Here is a 17,658-nt window from a genome sequence, read left to right as displayed (position 1 = left end):
TAATAAGCATAACTGGGACACACAGACTTAACACAGTGGGCTCTGTATAACCGAGGAGTGGTGAGTCAGTGGGCTCTCTGTATAACCGAGGAGGAGTGAGTCAGTGGGCTCTCTGTATAACAGCAGGGAGTGAGTCAGTGGGCTCTCTGTATAACAGCAGGGAGTGAGTCAGTGGGCTCTCTGTATAACCGAGGGGGAGTGAGTCAGTGGGCTCTCTGTATAACCGAGGAGTGGTGAGTCAGTGGGCTCTCTGTATAACCGAGGAGGAGTGAGTCAGTGGGCTCTCTGTATAACAGCAGGGAGTGAGTCAGTGGGCTCTCTGTATAACAGCGGGGGAGTGAGTCAGTGGGCTCTCTGTATAACAGCGGGGGAGTGAGTCAGTGGGCTCTCTGTATAACAGCGGGGAGTGAGTCAGTGGGCTCTCTGTATAACAGCGGGGGAGTGAGTCAGTGGGCTCTCTGTATAACAGAGGGGGAGTGAGTCAGTGGGATCTCTGTATAACAGAGGGGGAGTGAGTCAGTGGGCTCTCTGTATAACAGAGGGGGAGTGAGTCAGTGGGCTCTCTGTATAACAGAGGGGGAGTGAGTCAGTGGGCTCTCTGTATAACAGAGGGGGAGTGAGTCAGTGGGCTCTCTGTATAACAGAGGGGGAGTGAGTCAGTGGGCTCTCTGTATAACAGAGGGGGAGTGAGTCAGTGGGCTCTCTGTATAACAGAGGGGGAGTGAGTCAGTGGGCTCTCTGTATAACAGCAGGGAGTGAGTCAGTGGGCTCTCTGTATAACAGAGGGGGAGTGAGTCAGTGGGCTCTCTGTATAACAGAGGGGGAGTGAGTCAGTGGGCTCTCTGTATAACAGAGGGGGAGTGAGTCAGTGGGCTCTCTGTATAACCGAGGGGGAGTGAGTCAGTGGGCTCTCTGTATAACAGCGGGGAGTGAATCAGTGGGATCTCTGTATAACAGAGGGGGAGTGAGTCAGTGGGCTCTCTGTATAACAGCAGGGAGTGAGTCAGTGGGCTCTCTGTATAACAGCAGGGAGTGAGTCAGTGGGCTCTCTGTATAACAGCGGGGAGTGAGTCAGTGGGCTCTCTGTATAACAGCGGGGAGTGAGTCAGTGGGCTCTCTGTATAACAGAGGGGGAGTGAGTCAGTGGGCTCTCTGTATAACAGAGGGGGAGTGAGTCAGTGGGCTCTCTGTATAACAGAGGGGGAGTGAGTCAGTGGGCTCTCTGTATAACAGAGGGGGAGTGAGTCAGTGGGCTCTCTGTATAACAGCGGGGAGTGAGTCAGTGGGCTCTCTGTATAACAGCGAGGAGTGAGTCAGTGGGCTCTCTGTATAACAGAGGGGGAGTGAGTCAGTGGGCTCTCTGTATAACAGAGAGGAGTGAGTCAGTGGGCTCTCTGTATAACAGAGGGGGAGTGAGTCAGTGGGATCTCTGTATAACCGAGGGGGAGTGAGTCAGTGGGCTCTCTGTATAACAGAGGGGGAGTGAGTCAGTGGGATCTCTGTATAACCGAGGGGGAGTGAGTCAGTGGGCTCTCTGTATAACAGCGGGGAGTGAGTCAGTGGGATCTCTGTATAACCGAGGGGGAGTGAGTCAGTGGGCTCTCTGTATAACAGAGGGGGAGTGAGTCAGTGGGCTCTCTGTATAACAGCGGGGAGTGAGTCAGTGGGATCTCTGTAGAACAGAGGGGGAGTGAGTCCCTCAGTAAATCATATCCCAATTCTGAGTGCAGTGTTAACACTACAGCAGGGAAGGTGCACAGGGAATGGTCTTTCCTGGAACTCTCTGTTTGAATCCCTCCAAACAGGTGTCCGCCCCTGCCAAAGTACTGAAATGATTCTCATCAAAGTCACAAATGACATCCTTTGTGACTGTGACAAAGGTAATCCTCATCCTTCTCGACTTGTCTGCAGCCTTTGACACGGTTGACCACTCCATCCTCCTCCACCGCCTCTCCACCATCATCCAGCTGGGTGGGACTGCACTCGCCTGCTTCCATTTTGATCAGAGAATCACCTGCAATGGCGTCTCTTCCCGCTCCCGCACCGTTAACTCTGGAGTCTCCAAGGATCTACCCTTGGTCCCCTCCTATTTCTCATCTGCCCCTCGGCGACATCATCTGAAAAAACAGCGTCACTCACCGCCTCCTCTCTCGACCCCCCCATGGCCTCTAAATTGTCACACTGTTTGTCTGACATCCAGGACTGGATGAGCAGAAATTTCCTCCAACTAAATATTGGGAAGACCGAAGCCATTGCCTTTAGTCCCCGCCACAAACTCTGTTCCCTAGCCACCGACTCCATCCCGCTCCCTGGTCACTGTCTGAGGCTGAAACACAATCGGTCGCAATCTTGACCCTGAAATGAGCTTCTGACCACGTATCCGTTCCATCACCAAGACTGCCTATTTTAACCCCTACAACGCCTGTCTCCGCCCTGCCTCAGCTCAGCCGCTGCTGATCCGTACCTTTGTTACCACTGGACCTGACTATTCCAATGCTATCCTGGCTGGCCTCCCATCTTTCCCCAGTGTTGTGTCTGTGAGTTGATAGAGACACTGAAGACAGGAGTTGGTTTCATAGGTGTTTACTAAACAAAGTCTGGAGGGGAACTAACGGATACAACACAATATACAGGCTTATATAGCCCGAGTGGCCATTACCGGCATTACAGTACACATGGGGCTCTTAAAGGCACATACACTACAATTCCTCCCTTTTTAGCCAACAGTACATAATATTTTAAGTAATTATTAATTACATGTTACAAGAAAAATAATCTACACATTGCTGCAGTTAATTAATTATAAGTCAGTCTCTCTGGAGGCTTCCTGACTCGGTCCGGATAACGCCTCGGTGGTGTAGTAGTTTCTGGTGGTGTAGTAGGTTCTTTTGGCAAGGCTTATTCGGCTTGAATGCCAGTGTCGGGTTCATCGGGTTCCAGTATCACCGGATCGGAGGTAGATATGGGTATCTCTACTTCATCGTTAGGCGTATAGAGTTGTGGGGTAGGTTGTCCCTTTTCGGATGACTATGATTTGGTCAGCATGGCGCCTTATTATGCTTTCTCCGATGTCCACGGTATACATCAGTGGTCCTAGTCGTGTGCAGATAGTTCCAGGCTGCCATTTCTCGGTACGGTAGTTCCGGGCCAAAACTTGTTGACCTATCTGGAAGGTTCTAGTTGGCCTTTCATTCATGCCTTGAAATTGCCAGTTCTCCACGTCCCTTCTGATGTTGGGCTTGATCAAATCCAGCCGGCATCTTAGGCTTCTATTGAAGAACATCATGGCGGGAGTTTGGTTTGTAACCACATGTGTTGCATTCCTGTATGCGAACAAGAAGTTATCCACCTTCTGCTGAAGTTTTATGTCTTCATTACCCATGGCCTTTATGGCCTTCTTGAAAGTCTGGACAAACCTTTCAGCCAATCCATTGGTGGCAGGATGGTATGGGGCGGACGTGTAGTGCTTAACCCCATTGTTTTTTAAGAACTTCCTGAATTCTTCGGACACAAATTGCGGTCCATTATCAGAACAGATCTGTTCCGGCAGCCCATTCCTGGCAAATATGGTCCTTAATACTGTGATGGTTTTTTCCGTGGTGGTGGAGGACATCTTTATTACCTCCGGCCACTTGGAGTGTGCATCAACCGTGATTAAGAACATTGAGTCCATAAATGGACCAGCAAAGTCGATGTGTACCCTTTGCCAGGGAGATGAGGGCCACTCCCATGGATGTAGAGGGGCTTGGGGTGGAGCGTTTCGGACCTTCTGGCATCCTAGGCAGCTCTTGGTCATTTCTTCGATGTCTCCATTGATACCTGGCCACCATACAAACGCCCTGGCTAGGTTCTTCATTTTCACTCCACCCAGATGCCCCTCGTGAAGCTCCTTTAGAACTTTATCCTGGAGTTTGGGTGGAATCACCACTCTGGATCCACACATCAAGGTTCCTCGGCACAGACAGCTGTTCTCTTCTTTGTGAGAATGCTGGCAACAGTGGTTCGCCATGTGCTGGCCATCCCTTCACTGTTAAATCGTAGACTCGTGAGAGAGTTGGGTCATTTCTAGTTTCCCTTTCAATGGCAGAATTTGTTACTGGTAGACATTCGACTATGGTAGAGTGGAAAATCTCCACTGGGTCTACGGTAGGTGCTTCTTCTACCGTTGGCAACGGTAGGCGTGATAATCCGTCAGCATTCCCATGCTGTTTTGATCCTTTGTATTCTATGTTGTATTGGTGTGCCCCTAGAAAAAGGGACCACCTCTGTAGCCTTTGCGCTGTCATAATGGGAACACCCTTTTTAGGGTTGAATATGGAGATGAGGGGTTGATGGTCAGTCAACAAGGTAAATTTTTGTCCGTGTAGGTAATGGTTGAATTTCTTCACTCCCCATACCAGGCTGAGTGCTTCCCTGTCGATTTGGGCATAGTTACGCTCAGCTGAGTTCAATGAGCGTGACGCAAAAGCTATCGGCCGTTCCGAGCCATCAGGGAATTTATGCGATAATACTGCTCCTACGCCGTAAGGGGATGCATCGCACGCCAGTCTGATTGGCAATGATGGGTTGTAATGAGCCAAAACTTCTTTGGATGTGATTAAGTCTTTGCATTTATGGAAGGCACGTTTACAGTCTTCGCTCCATTTCCAAATTACTCCTGTTTGTAGCAGTTCATTAAGAGGGTGTAGAAGAGTTGATAAGTTCTGTAAAAATTTATGATAATAATTTATTCATCCCAGGAACGACCTTAATTGTGAAACATTTTCAGGTGCTGGGGCTTTTATGACCGCTTCAATTTTTTTCAGGTGACTTATGCAACCCTTCCTTATTAATTATGTGGCCACAATATGATATTTGATTTTGGAAAAATTCGCACTTGGGGCGATTTGCTCGTAGGCCCCGTTCTCTCAGCTTAGTGAGCACCTGCTCCAAATTGGCAAGGTGCTCGTTGTTGTTTTCTCCTGTTACAAGGATGTCGTCTAGGTAGCATTGAGTCCCCGGAATCCCTTGGAGGACTTGCTCCATAGCTCTTTGCCAGATAGCTGGAGCGGATGCTACTCCGAAAACCAGTCAATTGTACTGGTACAGATCTTTGTGTGTATTTATCGTGAGATATTTTTTTAGAGGCCTCTTCAACCTCCATCTGTAGATATGCCTGTGCCAAGTCAATTTTGGTGAAACGTTTCCCTCCGGATAGTGAGGCAAAAATATCTTCTATCCTCGGAAGAGGATACTGTACCGTGTGAAGGACCGGGTTTACAGTCACCTTGAAGTCTCCACAGATGCGAATTTTTCTCTGTTCTTCAGATTTATCATTATTCAACGTTTTCTTCATGACCGGGACGATGGGTGTTGCCCACTCGCTCCAATCTATTTTGGATAATACGCCTGCCTTTTCCAAATTCTCCAGCTCTGCCTCGACTGCTGGACGAATTGCGTATGGCACCGGTCTTGCCTTAAAAAACTTGGGAATTGCCGCATCTTCCACTTTTATTGAGGCGGTGATGCCTTTCAAGGTTCCTAGTTTCTCTTGAAACACTTCCTTGGCGTTGGCCAAGATGTCTTTTAATCGTTCAGGTATGACGTCATCATCATTTTTTTCCTTACTGGTCACCATCAGTGCCTGAATGGAGTGCCAGTCTAAACGTATTTTCCTGATCCATTCACGTCCCAACAGCGGTGGACCACCATCTTGTAGAACATATAAATACAACTTCTGTATTTCCTTGCCGTTGTATACAACAGGCACCCTTATTTTTCCTTTGGGGTATACTTTCTGCCCCGTATATGTTTTCAAGATAATGGATGTGTCTTTTAAAGGTATATGCGGAAATAGCCGCTCGTAATCCCGTCGATTTATGACGGTCAGAGCTGATCCTGTATCTAGCTCCATTTTAACGGGGGACCCTGCTATTGTGAGGGTAACCCAAATGGTCTGGTAATCTTCTTTGGCAATTACATTATGTAATTTGAGAGAGCTTAGTCTCTTGTTTCCGGAGTCGCTATCGCTCTTCTGGTCTTCGGAGCTACTGTCCGTCATCATTTGTACCTTTCTGTGCTTTTCCTTATTGATTTTTTTCTGTTAGTGGATTTTTTGTTTCCAGATTGGCATACACGTGTAATGTGTCCCATCTTTCCGCATTGCCTGCATGCTTTGTCCTTGAACCAGCAGTCCCTCTGGTCATGGTTGGATCTGCCGCAGCGATAACATCTCTCGAAACCCCGTGTCATTTCATGGGTGCCGAAGTCCTGTGGCTTTTGCTGTATCTCTGCAGCTCCTCTTGCACTGAAAGCCTTGTCCAGTGTCAAATCTTTCTCAGAAAGTAGCCTTTTTTGTGTTCCTTCACTTCGGAGATCGCAGACGAATTCGTCTCGTAGAGAATCTGCCAGTCCTGCCCCGAATTGGCAGTGTAGGGTATCAACAATCTCCTTAAAATTCTTGTCCATCGGTTCGGCTGGAGTGATTAAGTTTCGTAACAGCTTGTATGTCTTTGCGCCCATTAGATTTAGAAGTACGGAAGCTTTTTTTCATCTTCTATTCCATTTGCGGTGCAATATACCTGCACTCTTTCCACATATGTGGTCCAATCCTCTATCTTGTTATCAAAAGCATCAATATTGCCAGACTTAGGCATCTTAGAAAAAAAATGGCGCTTCCCGCGCTTTTCTTTCTTTTCTGCAGAAAAGGTATGGCGCTTCCCGCGCTTCCCCGCTGCTGCTGCCGATGACAACGCTGTTTCCCGCGGTTTCCGTTCTTTTTATTTATTTATTTACAGTTGGAGACTCATTCCCGCCGGACTCTCTCTCTAGGTCTGAACGCTGACCTGCTTGCAGCGCCGGCCATCTCCCGAGTGCTCCCTCCCCATCTGTTACTGCTTGCCTCCGCTTTCGCTGCTTGGCCTAGCTGCAGAGCCAGCCGCAGGAGCCCCAGCCCGAAGCCCAGGAAGGATTATTGCAGTACCTGCCACCAGCTTGGCTAGCTGGTGAAACCACAGCTTTTTCTTTTTCTTGATTTCTTTTCAACTTTGGACGCCAGAGGAATCGATGTCCTTGAGGTGCTGCCGAATTGCAGGTAAGTCCGTTTCCAATTCGTCGCCACTGTTGTGTCTGTGTGTTGATAGAGACACTGAAGACAGGAGTTGGTTTCATAGGTGTTTACTAAACAAAGTCTGGAGAGGAACTAATGGATACAACACAATATACAGGCTTATATGGCCCGAGTGGCCATTACCGGCATTACAGTACACCTGGGGCTCTTAAAGGCACATACACTACACACCCTCCATAAACTTAAGGTCATGCAAAATTCTGCTGCCTGTATCCTAACTCGCACCAACTCCCGTTCACCCATCACCCCTGTGCTCGCTGACCTACATTAGCTTTCAGTTAAGCAACGCCTCGATTTTAAAATTCTCATCTTTGTTTTCAAATTTCTTCGATGGCCTTGCCCCATCCTATCTCTGTAATTTCCTCCAGCCCTACAACCCTCCGAGATCTCTGCGCTCCTCCAATTCTAGCCTCTTGAGCATCCCTGATTTTAATCGCTCCACCATTGGCGGCCGTGCCTTCAGTTGCCTGGGCCCTAAGCTCTGGAATTCCCTCCCTAAACCTCTTCGCCTCTCTCTCCTCCTTTAAGACGCTCCTTAAAATCTACCTCTTTGATCTGCCCTAATATCTCCTTACGTGGCTCGGTGTCAAATATTGCTTGATAATGCTTCTGTGAAGTGCCTTGGGATGTTTTACTATGTTAAAGGCGCTATATAAATACAAGATTTTGTTGTTGTCTGTCTCTGTACTCACCTCACAGCTTGATGACGTTGATGAGGATTTCTTGGATCCCATGGACCCTGAATCAAGGCTCACTCTGGAGGGTGGAATTAAGTCACTGAAGGACAAGTTAACTCCTGCAAAACAGACAAATCCAATCATTTGGACAGAATGGTGTCTTTCTGCAGACTGTCCATTCACATCCACAATCCGAGTTCAAAGAGCTGAGGAAATCATTCAAACAGTGGAGCTTAGCGTTTATAAATCGGCAAATACGAAGGAAATAGGGAATTCAGGCAGAATCATTTCACAAGTTATCCCCCTCCCTCTCCCCCCGTCATCCCTCCTCCCTCCCCCCATCATCCCTCCTCCCTCTCCCCGTCATCCCTCCTCCCTCTCCCGTCATCCCCCTCTCTCCCCGTCATCCCTCCTCCCTCTCCCCGTCATCCCTCCTCCCTCCCCCCATCATCCCTCCTCCCTCTCCCCGTCATCCCTCCTCCCTCTCCCGTCATCCCCCTCTCTCCCCGTCATCCCTCCTCCCTCTCCCCCCGTCATCCCCCTCCCTCTCTCCGTCATCCCTCCTCCCTCCCCCCATCATCCCCCTCCCTCTCCCCATCATCCCTCCTCCCTCTCCCCGTCATCCCGCCTCCCTCTCCCCGTCATCCCCCTCCCTCTCCCAGTCATCCCCCTCCCTCTCCCCGTCATCCCTCCTCCCTCTCCCCGTCACCCCCCTCCTCCCGTCATCCCTCCTCCCTCTCCCCGTCATCCCCCTCCCTCTCCCCGTCATCCCCCTCCCTCTCCCCGTCATCCCTCCTCCCTCTCCCCGTCATCCCGCCTCCCTCTCCCCGTCATCCCTCCTCCCTCCCCCCATCATCCCTCCTCCCTCTCCCCGTCATCCCTCCTCCCTCTCCCCATCATCCCCCTCCGTCATCCCTCCTCCCTCCCCCCGTCATCCCTCCTCCCTCTCCCCGTCATCCCCCTCCCTCTCCCCGTCATCCCCCTCCCTCTCCCCGTCATCTCCCTCCCTCTCCCCGTCATCCCCCTCCCTCCCCCCATAGAAACATAGAAACATAGAAGATAGGAGCAGGAGTAGGCCATTCGGCCCCTCAAGCCTGCTCCGCCATTTAATGAGATCATGGCTGATCATCCAAATTCAGTACCCTGTCCCTGCTTTCTCCCCATATCCCTTGATCCCTTTAGCCTTAAGAAATATATCCAACTCCTTCTTGAATATATTTAATGAATTGGCCTCTACTGCCTTCTGTGGTAGAGAATTCCACAGGTTCACCACTCTCTGGGTGAAGAAATTCCTCCTCATCTCTGTCCTAAATGGCTTACCCCTTATCCTTAGACTGTGACCCCTGGTTCTGGACTCCCCGACCATCGGGAACATCCTTCCTGCATCTAGTGTGTCCAGTCCTGTCAGAATTTTATAAGTTTCAATGAGATCCCCTCTCATTCTTCTAAACTCCAGGCAGTATAAGCCCAATCGACACAATCTCTCCTCATACGTCATTCCTGCCATTCCAGGTATCAGTCTGGTGAATCTTCGCTGAACTCCCTCCATGGCAAGAACATCCTTCCTCAGATAAGGCGACCAAAACTGCACACAATACTCAAGATGTGGTCTCACCAAGGCCCTGTACAACTGCAGCAAGACATCCTTGTTCCTGTACTCAAACCCTCTCACTACAAAGGCCAACATACCATTTGCCTTCTTAACCACCTGCTGCACCTGCATGCTTACCTTCAGCGACTGGTGCACAAGGACACCCAGGTCTCGTTGCACTTCCCCTTCTCCCAATCTATTGCCATTCAGATAATAATCTGCCTTCCTGTTTTTGACACCAAAGTGGATAACCTCGCATTTATCCACGTTATATTGCATCTGCCATGCTTCTGCCCAATCACCCAACCTGTCCAAATCATCCTGGAGTTTCTTGGCATCCTCCTCACAGCACACACGCCCACCCAGCTTTGTGTCATCTGCAAACTTGGAGATATTACATCTAGTTCCCTTGTCTAGATCATTAATATATATTTTGAATAGCTGGGGTCCAAGGACCGATCCCTGCGGTACCCCACTAGTCACTGCCTGCCACTCGGAAAAAGAGCCGTTTATTCCAACTCTTTGCTTTCTGTCTGCAACCAGTTCTCTATCCAAATCAATACCTTGCCCCCAATCCCATGTGCCTTAACTTTACACGCTAATCTCTTAAACGGGACCTTATCGAAAGCCTTTTGAAAGTCCAAATACACCACATCCACTGGTTCTCCCTTATCTATTTTACCAGTTACATCCTCAAAAAATTCCAGTAGATTAGTCAACCACGATTTACCTTTTGTAAATCCATGTTGACTTTGTCCGATCCTGTCACTGTTTTCCAAGTGCTCTGCTATTACATCTTTTATAATGGACACTTGTAGGAATGTCTAGTTCCTAACCAAAAGACTGAGGTCCACTCAGGCGATCAAATAAACGAGGTTTAATGAAAACTAACAGAGTTTAACGGATAACTACAGGAGAACATCGAATATAGGTCTAGTCAGTTCGGAGGCTCCATGAGGACTGCTTGGGCGGTCCTGTGGCTGACGTCATGACGTCATCATGTTTTTCCCGCCGGTGGAGGATCACGTGATGAACGGCGTGACGTCATCGCGTTTACCCGCGCTGTTAAAGTGATCGCGCTCTGTACATGTAAACAGTGAAAACAAAGATACAGACTCAGGCTGTAGCTAACATATTATTAAAGGGAATTATATACAATTGATCGGAGTCCCTTAGTGGCTCCGCCACACTCTAGCATTTTCCCTACTACCGATGTCAGGCTTACCGGTCTATAATTCCCCGTTTTCTCTCTACCACCTTTTTTGAATAGTGGGGTAACATTAGCTACCCTCCAATCCATGGGTACTGTTCCAGATTCCATCGAATGTTGGAAGATGATCAGCAATGCATCTACTATTTCTAGGGCCACTTCCTTAAGTACCCTAGGATGTAGATTATCAGGCCCTGGGGATTTATCGGCCTTCAATCCCATCAATTTCCCTAACACCATTTCCCTACAAATACTGATTTCTTTCAGTTCCTCCCTTTCATCACACCCTATGTTCCCCGACATCTCTGGGAGGTTATTTGTATCCTCCTTTGTGAAGACAGAACCAAAATAATTGATCTGCCATTTCTTTGTTCCCCATTATAAATTCCCCTGATTCTGACTGCAAGGGACCTATGCTTGACTTCACCAATCTTTTTCTCTTCACATATCTATAAAAGCTTTTACAGTCAGTTTTTATGTTCCCTGAAAGCTTACTCTCATATTCTATTTTCCCCTTCTTAATTAATCCCTTTGTCCTCCTTTGTTTAATCCTAAACTGCTCCCAATCCTCAGGTTTACTGCTTTTTCTGGCCAATTTATATGTACTCTCCTTGGATCTTATGCTATCCCTAATTTCCCTTGTTAGCCACGGTTGAGTCACCTTTTTTGTTTTAATTTTTATGCCAAACTGGGATGAACAAATTCTGTAGTTCATCCATGCGGTCTTTGAATGTTTGCCATTGCCTATCCACCGTCAACCCTTTGAGTGCCATTCCCCAATCAATCCTACCCAACTCGCGCCTCATACCATCGTAGTTTCCTTTATTTAAATTCAGGACCCTAGTCTCTGAGTCAACTACTTCACTCTCCATCTTAATGAAGAATCTATCATATTATGATCGCTCCGACCCAAGGGGCCTCGTACAACAAGATTGCTAATTAATCCTTTCTCATTACATAATACCCAGTCTAAGATGGCCTGATCTCTAGTTGGTTCCTCGACATATTGGTCCAGGAAACCATCCCGTAAACATTCCAGGAATTCCTCCTCCACAGTATTGTTACTAATTTGGTTAGCCCAATCTATATGTAGATTAAAGTCACCCATGATGACTGCTGTGCCCTTATTGCACGCTTCTCTAATTTCCCTTTTAATGCCATCCCCAACCTCCGCATTACTGTTTGGAGGTCTATATACCACTCCCACTAACGTTTTCTGCCCCTTGGTATTTCTCAGTTCTACCCATACAGATTCCACATCATCAGAGCCAATATCCTTCCTCACAATTGTGTTAATCCCTTCTTTAACCAGCAATGCTACCCCACCTCCCTTTCCTTTTTGCCTATCTTTCCTGAATATTGAATACCCCTGGATGTTGAGTTCCCAGCCTTGGCCACCCTGGAGCCATGTTTCCGTAATCCCAATCAAATCATATTCGTTTACCTCTATTTGCGCAGCTAATTCATCCACCTTATTACGAATGCTCCTCGCATTAAGACACAAAACCTTCAGGCTTGTTTTTTTAACGCTCTTAGACCTATTCGAATTATTATTTACTGTGGCCATGTTTGATTTAAACCGTTGATTTCTCTGACTGCCACTTTTGTTTTTCTCCTTCCTATCTTTTGCTTTTATCCTTGTTTCCCTTTCCTCTGTCTCCCTGCTCAGGTTCCCAACCCCCTGCCATTTTAGTTTAAACCCTCCCCCAGAGCACTAGCAAACACTCCCCCTAGGACATCGGTCCCGGCCCTGCCCAGGTGCAAACCATCTGGTTTGTACTGGTCTCACCTCCCCCAGAACCAGTTCCAATGTCCCAGGAATTTGAATCCCTCCACCTTGCACCATTCCGCTAGCCACGTATTCATCTGAAATATCCTTCTATTTCTACTCTGACTAGCACGTGGCGCTGGTAGCAATCCTGAGATTACTACCTTTGAGGTCCAATTTTTTAATTTACCTCCTAACTCCCTATATTCAGCTTTTAGGACCTCATCCCATTTTTTACCTATATCGTTGGTACCTATATGCACCACGACAACTGGCTGTTCACCTTCCCCTTCCAAAATGTTCTGCAGCCGCTCTGAAGCATCCTGGACCCTTGCACCAGGGAGGCAACACACCATCCTGGAGTCTCGTTTGCGGCCACAGAAACGCCTATCTATTCCCCTTACAATAGAATCCCATATTACTATAGCTCTACCCCTCTTTTTCCTCCCGTCCTGTGTAGCAGAACCACCCCTGGTGCCAGGAAGTTGGTTGCTGCTGCTTTCCTCTGATAAGCCATCCCCCCCAACAGTATTCAAAGTGGTATATCTGTTTGAGAGGGGGATGGTCACAGGGGACTCCTGCACTACCTGCCTGCGCCTACTACTCTGCCTGTCGGTCACCCATTCCCTTTCTGCCTGTGCAGCCTTTACCTGTGGTGTGACCAAGTGCTTAAACGTGATATCCACGACGTCCTCAGCATCGCGAATGGTCCAGTATGTATCCAATCGCAGCTCCAGCGCCGCAATGCGGTCTGCCAGTAGCTGCAGCTGGATACACTTCCTGCACACATGGTTGTCAGGGGCACAGGAAGTGTCCCTGAGTTCCCACATAGTGCAGGAGGAGCATACCACGGGGCCGAGCTCTCCTATCATGACTTACCCTTTAATTAATTCAAATTAAATTAAATCAAATCAATCCCACCAATTACACTACAGTTAAATGATATACTTAAGGGCCCTGGTTTACCAACAGTCACCGCTACACTACAGAGAGCTTAGAAACTATAAACCACAGAGTTTAAGTTTAAAAAAGAGAGAAATAATCACCAACCAATCACTTACCTGCTTTCTGGTGACGTCACACTTCGATTACTTTTTACTTCTCTCCCTCCCTCTGAGTTCTGAGCTCGGATATTGGTAAACGCACCTGCACTCTGCCGCCGTTTTTATCGCCGCTCCTCTGTCACCACCGCCTCACCCAGGTCCGCCGCCGCTGTGGGGCCTATCTGCGCTCTGCCGCAGCTTTTATTGCCACTCCACTATCATTCCTCTCCCTCTCCTCATCATTCCCCCTCCCTCTCCCCGTCATTCCCCCTCCGTCTCCTCCCCCTCCCTCTCCCCCTCCCTCTCCCCGTCATCCCCCTCCCTCTCCCTCATCCCCTTCCCCCTCCCTCCCCGTCAGCCCCTCCCTCTCCCCGTCATCCCCCTCCCTCTCCCCCGTCATCCCCCCTCTCCCCATCATTCCCACTCCCTTGCCCCGTCAGTGACCTTCCCTCTCCCAGTCAGTCCTCCTCCCTTTCCCTGTCATCCCCCTCCCTCTCCTGTTTACCTCTCTTGTCTGTGTCCAGTGCTGGCCGGAATTTCATTTCCTTCACCTCCTGTGGCAGTAAAGCATCACAATTCCAGTTATTATAAATTTTCGGTACTGGGCGCAACCCTGTAAAAAAGAAATGAGACTCATTATGGATCAAGAGAGAAAGAGGGGGAAGATAGAGAAAGGGGGGAGAGAGAAGGTGGGGAGAGAGAGGGGGGGAGAGAGAGAAAGGGGGGAGAGAGAGAGAGAAAGGGGGAGAGAGAGAGAGAAAGGGGGAGAGAGAGAGAGAAAGGGGGGAGAGAGAGAGAGAAAGGGGGAGAGAGAGCGAGAAAGGGGGGAGAGAGAGAGAGAAAGGGGGGAGAGAGAGAGAAAGGGGAGAGAGAGAGAGAAAGGGGAGAGAGAGAAAGGGGAGAGAGAGAAAGGGGGAGAGAGAGAAAGGGGGAAGGGAGAGAAAGGGGGGAGAGAGAGAAAGGGGGGAGGGAGAGAAAGAGAGGAGGGAGAGAAAGGGAGGAGGGAGAGAAAGAGAGGAGGGAGAGAAAGAGAGGAGGGAGAGAAAGAGAGGAGGGAGAGAAGGGGGAGGGAGATGTTAGATCCGTGTATCTTGATGTTGTGTGTCCTTCAATAAGCACGGTGGCATAGTGGTTAGCACTGTTGCCTCACAGCGCCAGGGACCCGGGTTCGAATCCGGCCTCGGGTAACTGTCTGTGTGGAGTTTGCACATTCTCCCCGTGTTTGCGTGGGTTTCCTCCGGGTGCTCCGGTTTCCTCCCACAGTCCAAAGATGTGCGGGTTAGGTTGATTGGCTATGATAAATTGACCCTTAGTGTTAGGGGATTAAATACGTGGGGTTACGGGGATAGGGTGGGATATGTGTTGGTGTAGGGGTTACGGGGAATCGGGTGGGGTATGTGTCGGTGCAGGCTCGATGGGCCGAAATGGCCTCTATCTGCACTGTGAGGATTCTGTGATTTCTGTGATTTCTGTGAATTAGACAAGAGACTGCAGGGAACAATCAACAGGTGTTTACTGGATGAGGGTTACTCTAAAACTAACTGTACAGATCCCTACTCAGGGTTTATATACAGGTGTGGTCACTGCCGGTACTACAGTATACAGGAGCTGTAAAAAGTAGTTCTCCCCCTTAAAGGTACATACACTACAATTCCTCCCCTTTCAGATTAACAGTACCATAACATTCATTTAACAATTAAATATCAACTAATTACAATTAACACTTTTAACATGCAACATTAACTGAAAATAGCCTATTTATAAATTCAGTCTTTGGGGAGGCTTCCTGATCCTTTCTGGATAGCGCCTTTCCTGAGTGTCTTGCTCTTGGTGCGGAGGCGATTCTGGCCCCCTGTCGTCGGTTGGTTCATCAGCTTCCGATGCTACTGTTTCTGGGGTAGATGCTACCTGTATGTCGGGTTCATCACCAGGTACGCAAGACATGGGGTTGACTCGTTCCTGTGACTCTAGGATCTGGTCAACATGGCGTCTCACAATGTTCTCCCCAACATCCACTGTGTACATTAGTGGCCCCTGCCGTGTGCATATCGTTCCTGGTTGCCATTTTTCTGTTCGGTAATCGCGGGCCAAGACTGGTTGCCCTACATTGAAGCTCCTTGTCGGCTTCTCATTGATGTGCTGGAATTGCTTACTCTCAACATCTCTTCGTACATTTGGTCTGAGCAAATCCAGACGAGATCTCAACCTTCGGTTAAAGAACATCATGGCCGGGGACTGGTTGGTGACTGCATGTGTCGCATTTCTGTAGGCTAACAGGAAATTGTCCACCTTATGCTGCAGTGGAATGTCGTCATCGCACATGGCCCTTACTGCTTTTTTAAAGGTTTGTACGAACCTCTCAGCCAATCCATTTGTGGCTGGATGATACGGGGCGGATGTGTAATGCCTTACCCCATTCCTTTTCATAAATATTCGAAACTCTTCGGACACAAACTGTGGTCCGTTATCAGAGCAAATCTGCTCTGGCAAGCCGTTCCTGGCAAATATGGTCCGTAGGACTACAATAGTTTTCTCCGTGGTGGTGGAGGACATTTTGATCACCTCAGGCCATTTCGAGTGCGCATCCATGGCTATTAAAAACATTGAGTCCATGAATGGACCAGCAAAATCAATATGCACCCGTTGCCATGGAGATGAGGGCCACTCCCATGGGTGTAGAGGGGCATGTGGTGGTGCATTTTGGACCTTCTGGCATCCTGAGCAGCTCTTTGTCAGGTCCTCGATTTGCTGATCGATCCCCGGCCACCACACATAAGCCCTAGCAAGGCTTTTCATTTTCACCCCTCCCAGATGGCCTTCGTAAAGCTCATTGAGCACTCTCTCCCTTAACTTGGGTGGAATTACCACTCGGGATCCACACATCAAGGTCCCCTGGCATACTGACAGCTGTTCTCTTCTAGATGAGAATGCTGGCAACAGTGAGTCGCCATGTGTTGGCCATCCCTTCACCGTCAAGTCATATACCCGAGACAGTGTCGGGTCATTTCGGGTCTCCTTCTCTATATCAGCGTTAGTTACTGGCAAGCGTTCAATTATAGTCGAATAAAATATTTCGACAGGGTCCACTGCTGGTGCTTCCTCCGCAGTAGGCAGTGGCAGGCATGATAGCCCATCAGCGTTTCCATGCTGTTTCGTGCCCTTATACTCGATTTCATATTGGTTCGCCCCTAGAAAAAGGGACCATCTTTGTAGCCGTTGCGCAGTCATCACCGGAACGCCCTTCTTTGGATTAAAGATGGAGACAAGTGGTTGGTGGTCAGTCAGCAAGGTGAACTTCTGCCCGTGCAGATAGTGGTTGAACTTTTTCACTCCCCACACTAGGCTGAGGGCCTCCCTGTCAATCTGGGCGTAGTTACGCTCGACTGAGGTTAGTGACTGAGACGCAAAGGCTACTGGCCTCCCCGAGCCGTCCGGGAATTTGTGCGACAGCATCGCTCCAATGCCATAGGGTGATGCATCACACACCAACTGAATTGGTAGTGCTGAGTTGAAATGAGCCAACACCTCTTTTGATGTGATCAATTCTTTGCACTTCTGGAAAGCTCGTTTACATTCGTCATTCCACTTCCATGGTACCCCCGTTTGCAGTAGGGTGTTCAGTGGGTGTAGTACTGTAGACAAATTTGGCAAGAACTTATGGTAGTAGTTCACCAGCCAGAGGAACGACCTCAGTTGTGACACATTTTCCGGTGCTGGAGCCTTGACTACTGCCTCAATCTTTTCAGGGGACTTATGTAACCCCTCTTCATCAATAACGTGGCCACAATACGAGATCTGCTTCTGGAAAAACTCGCATTTGTGGCGATTAGCTCGGAGCCCATATTCCTTGAATCTAGTGAGCACCTGCTCCAGGTTGGCGAGGTGATCACTGTCATTTTCGCCCGTGACCAGGAAGTCATCCAAATAACACTGGGTCCCTGGAATCCCTTGCAGGACTTGATCCATTGCCCTTTGCCAAATAGCTGGAGCTGATGCTACCCCGAACACCAGCCGGTTGTATTGGTAGAGACATTTATGAGTGTTGATCGTGAGGTACTGTTTCGAGGCTTCTTCTACCTTCATTTGCAGGTACGCCTGGGCCAGATCAATCTTAGTGAAGCGTTTCCCTCCAGATAGCGAGGCGAAAATATCTTCAATCCGCGGAAGCAGATATTGCACAGTGTGAAGGACTGGGTTCACTGTCACCTTAAAGTCCCCACAGATGCGAACCTTCTTTGGTTCCCCAGGCGTATTACTCAAC

At 48.8% G+C, this 17,658-nt stretch overlaps 1 protein-coding gene across 1 annotated transcript in view; it reads right to left on the bottom strand.

Annotated features, from left to right (window-relative positions):
• The window catches only part of LOC147098727 (uncharacterized), a 70,713-nt gene that overhangs the window by 43,333 nt on the left and 9,722 nt on the right, over positions 1 to 17,658 (bottom strand). The window contains exons 2-3 of the mRNA XM_085969170.1: positions 13,903 to 14,010; positions 7,801 to 7,904 (exon numbers count right to left, since the gene is read on the bottom strand). Coding sequence (XP_085825296.1) covers positions 7,801 to 7,904; positions 13,903 to 14,010 — 212 coding nt within the window. The remainder of the gene's footprint in view (positions 1 to 7,800; positions 7,905 to 13,902; positions 14,011 to 17,658) is intronic.

Source organism: Somniosus microcephalus, chromosome 28 (genome assembly GCF_052327205.1).
Source record: "Somniosus microcephalus isolate GS21.2 chromosome 28, FLI_Smic_1.0, whole genome shotgun sequence".
Taxonomy (NCBI): Eukaryota; Metazoa; Chordata; class Chondrichthyes; order Squaliformes; family Somniosidae; genus Somniosus; species Somniosus microcephalus.
This window is presented reverse-complemented; position numbering and strand designations above follow the sequence as displayed.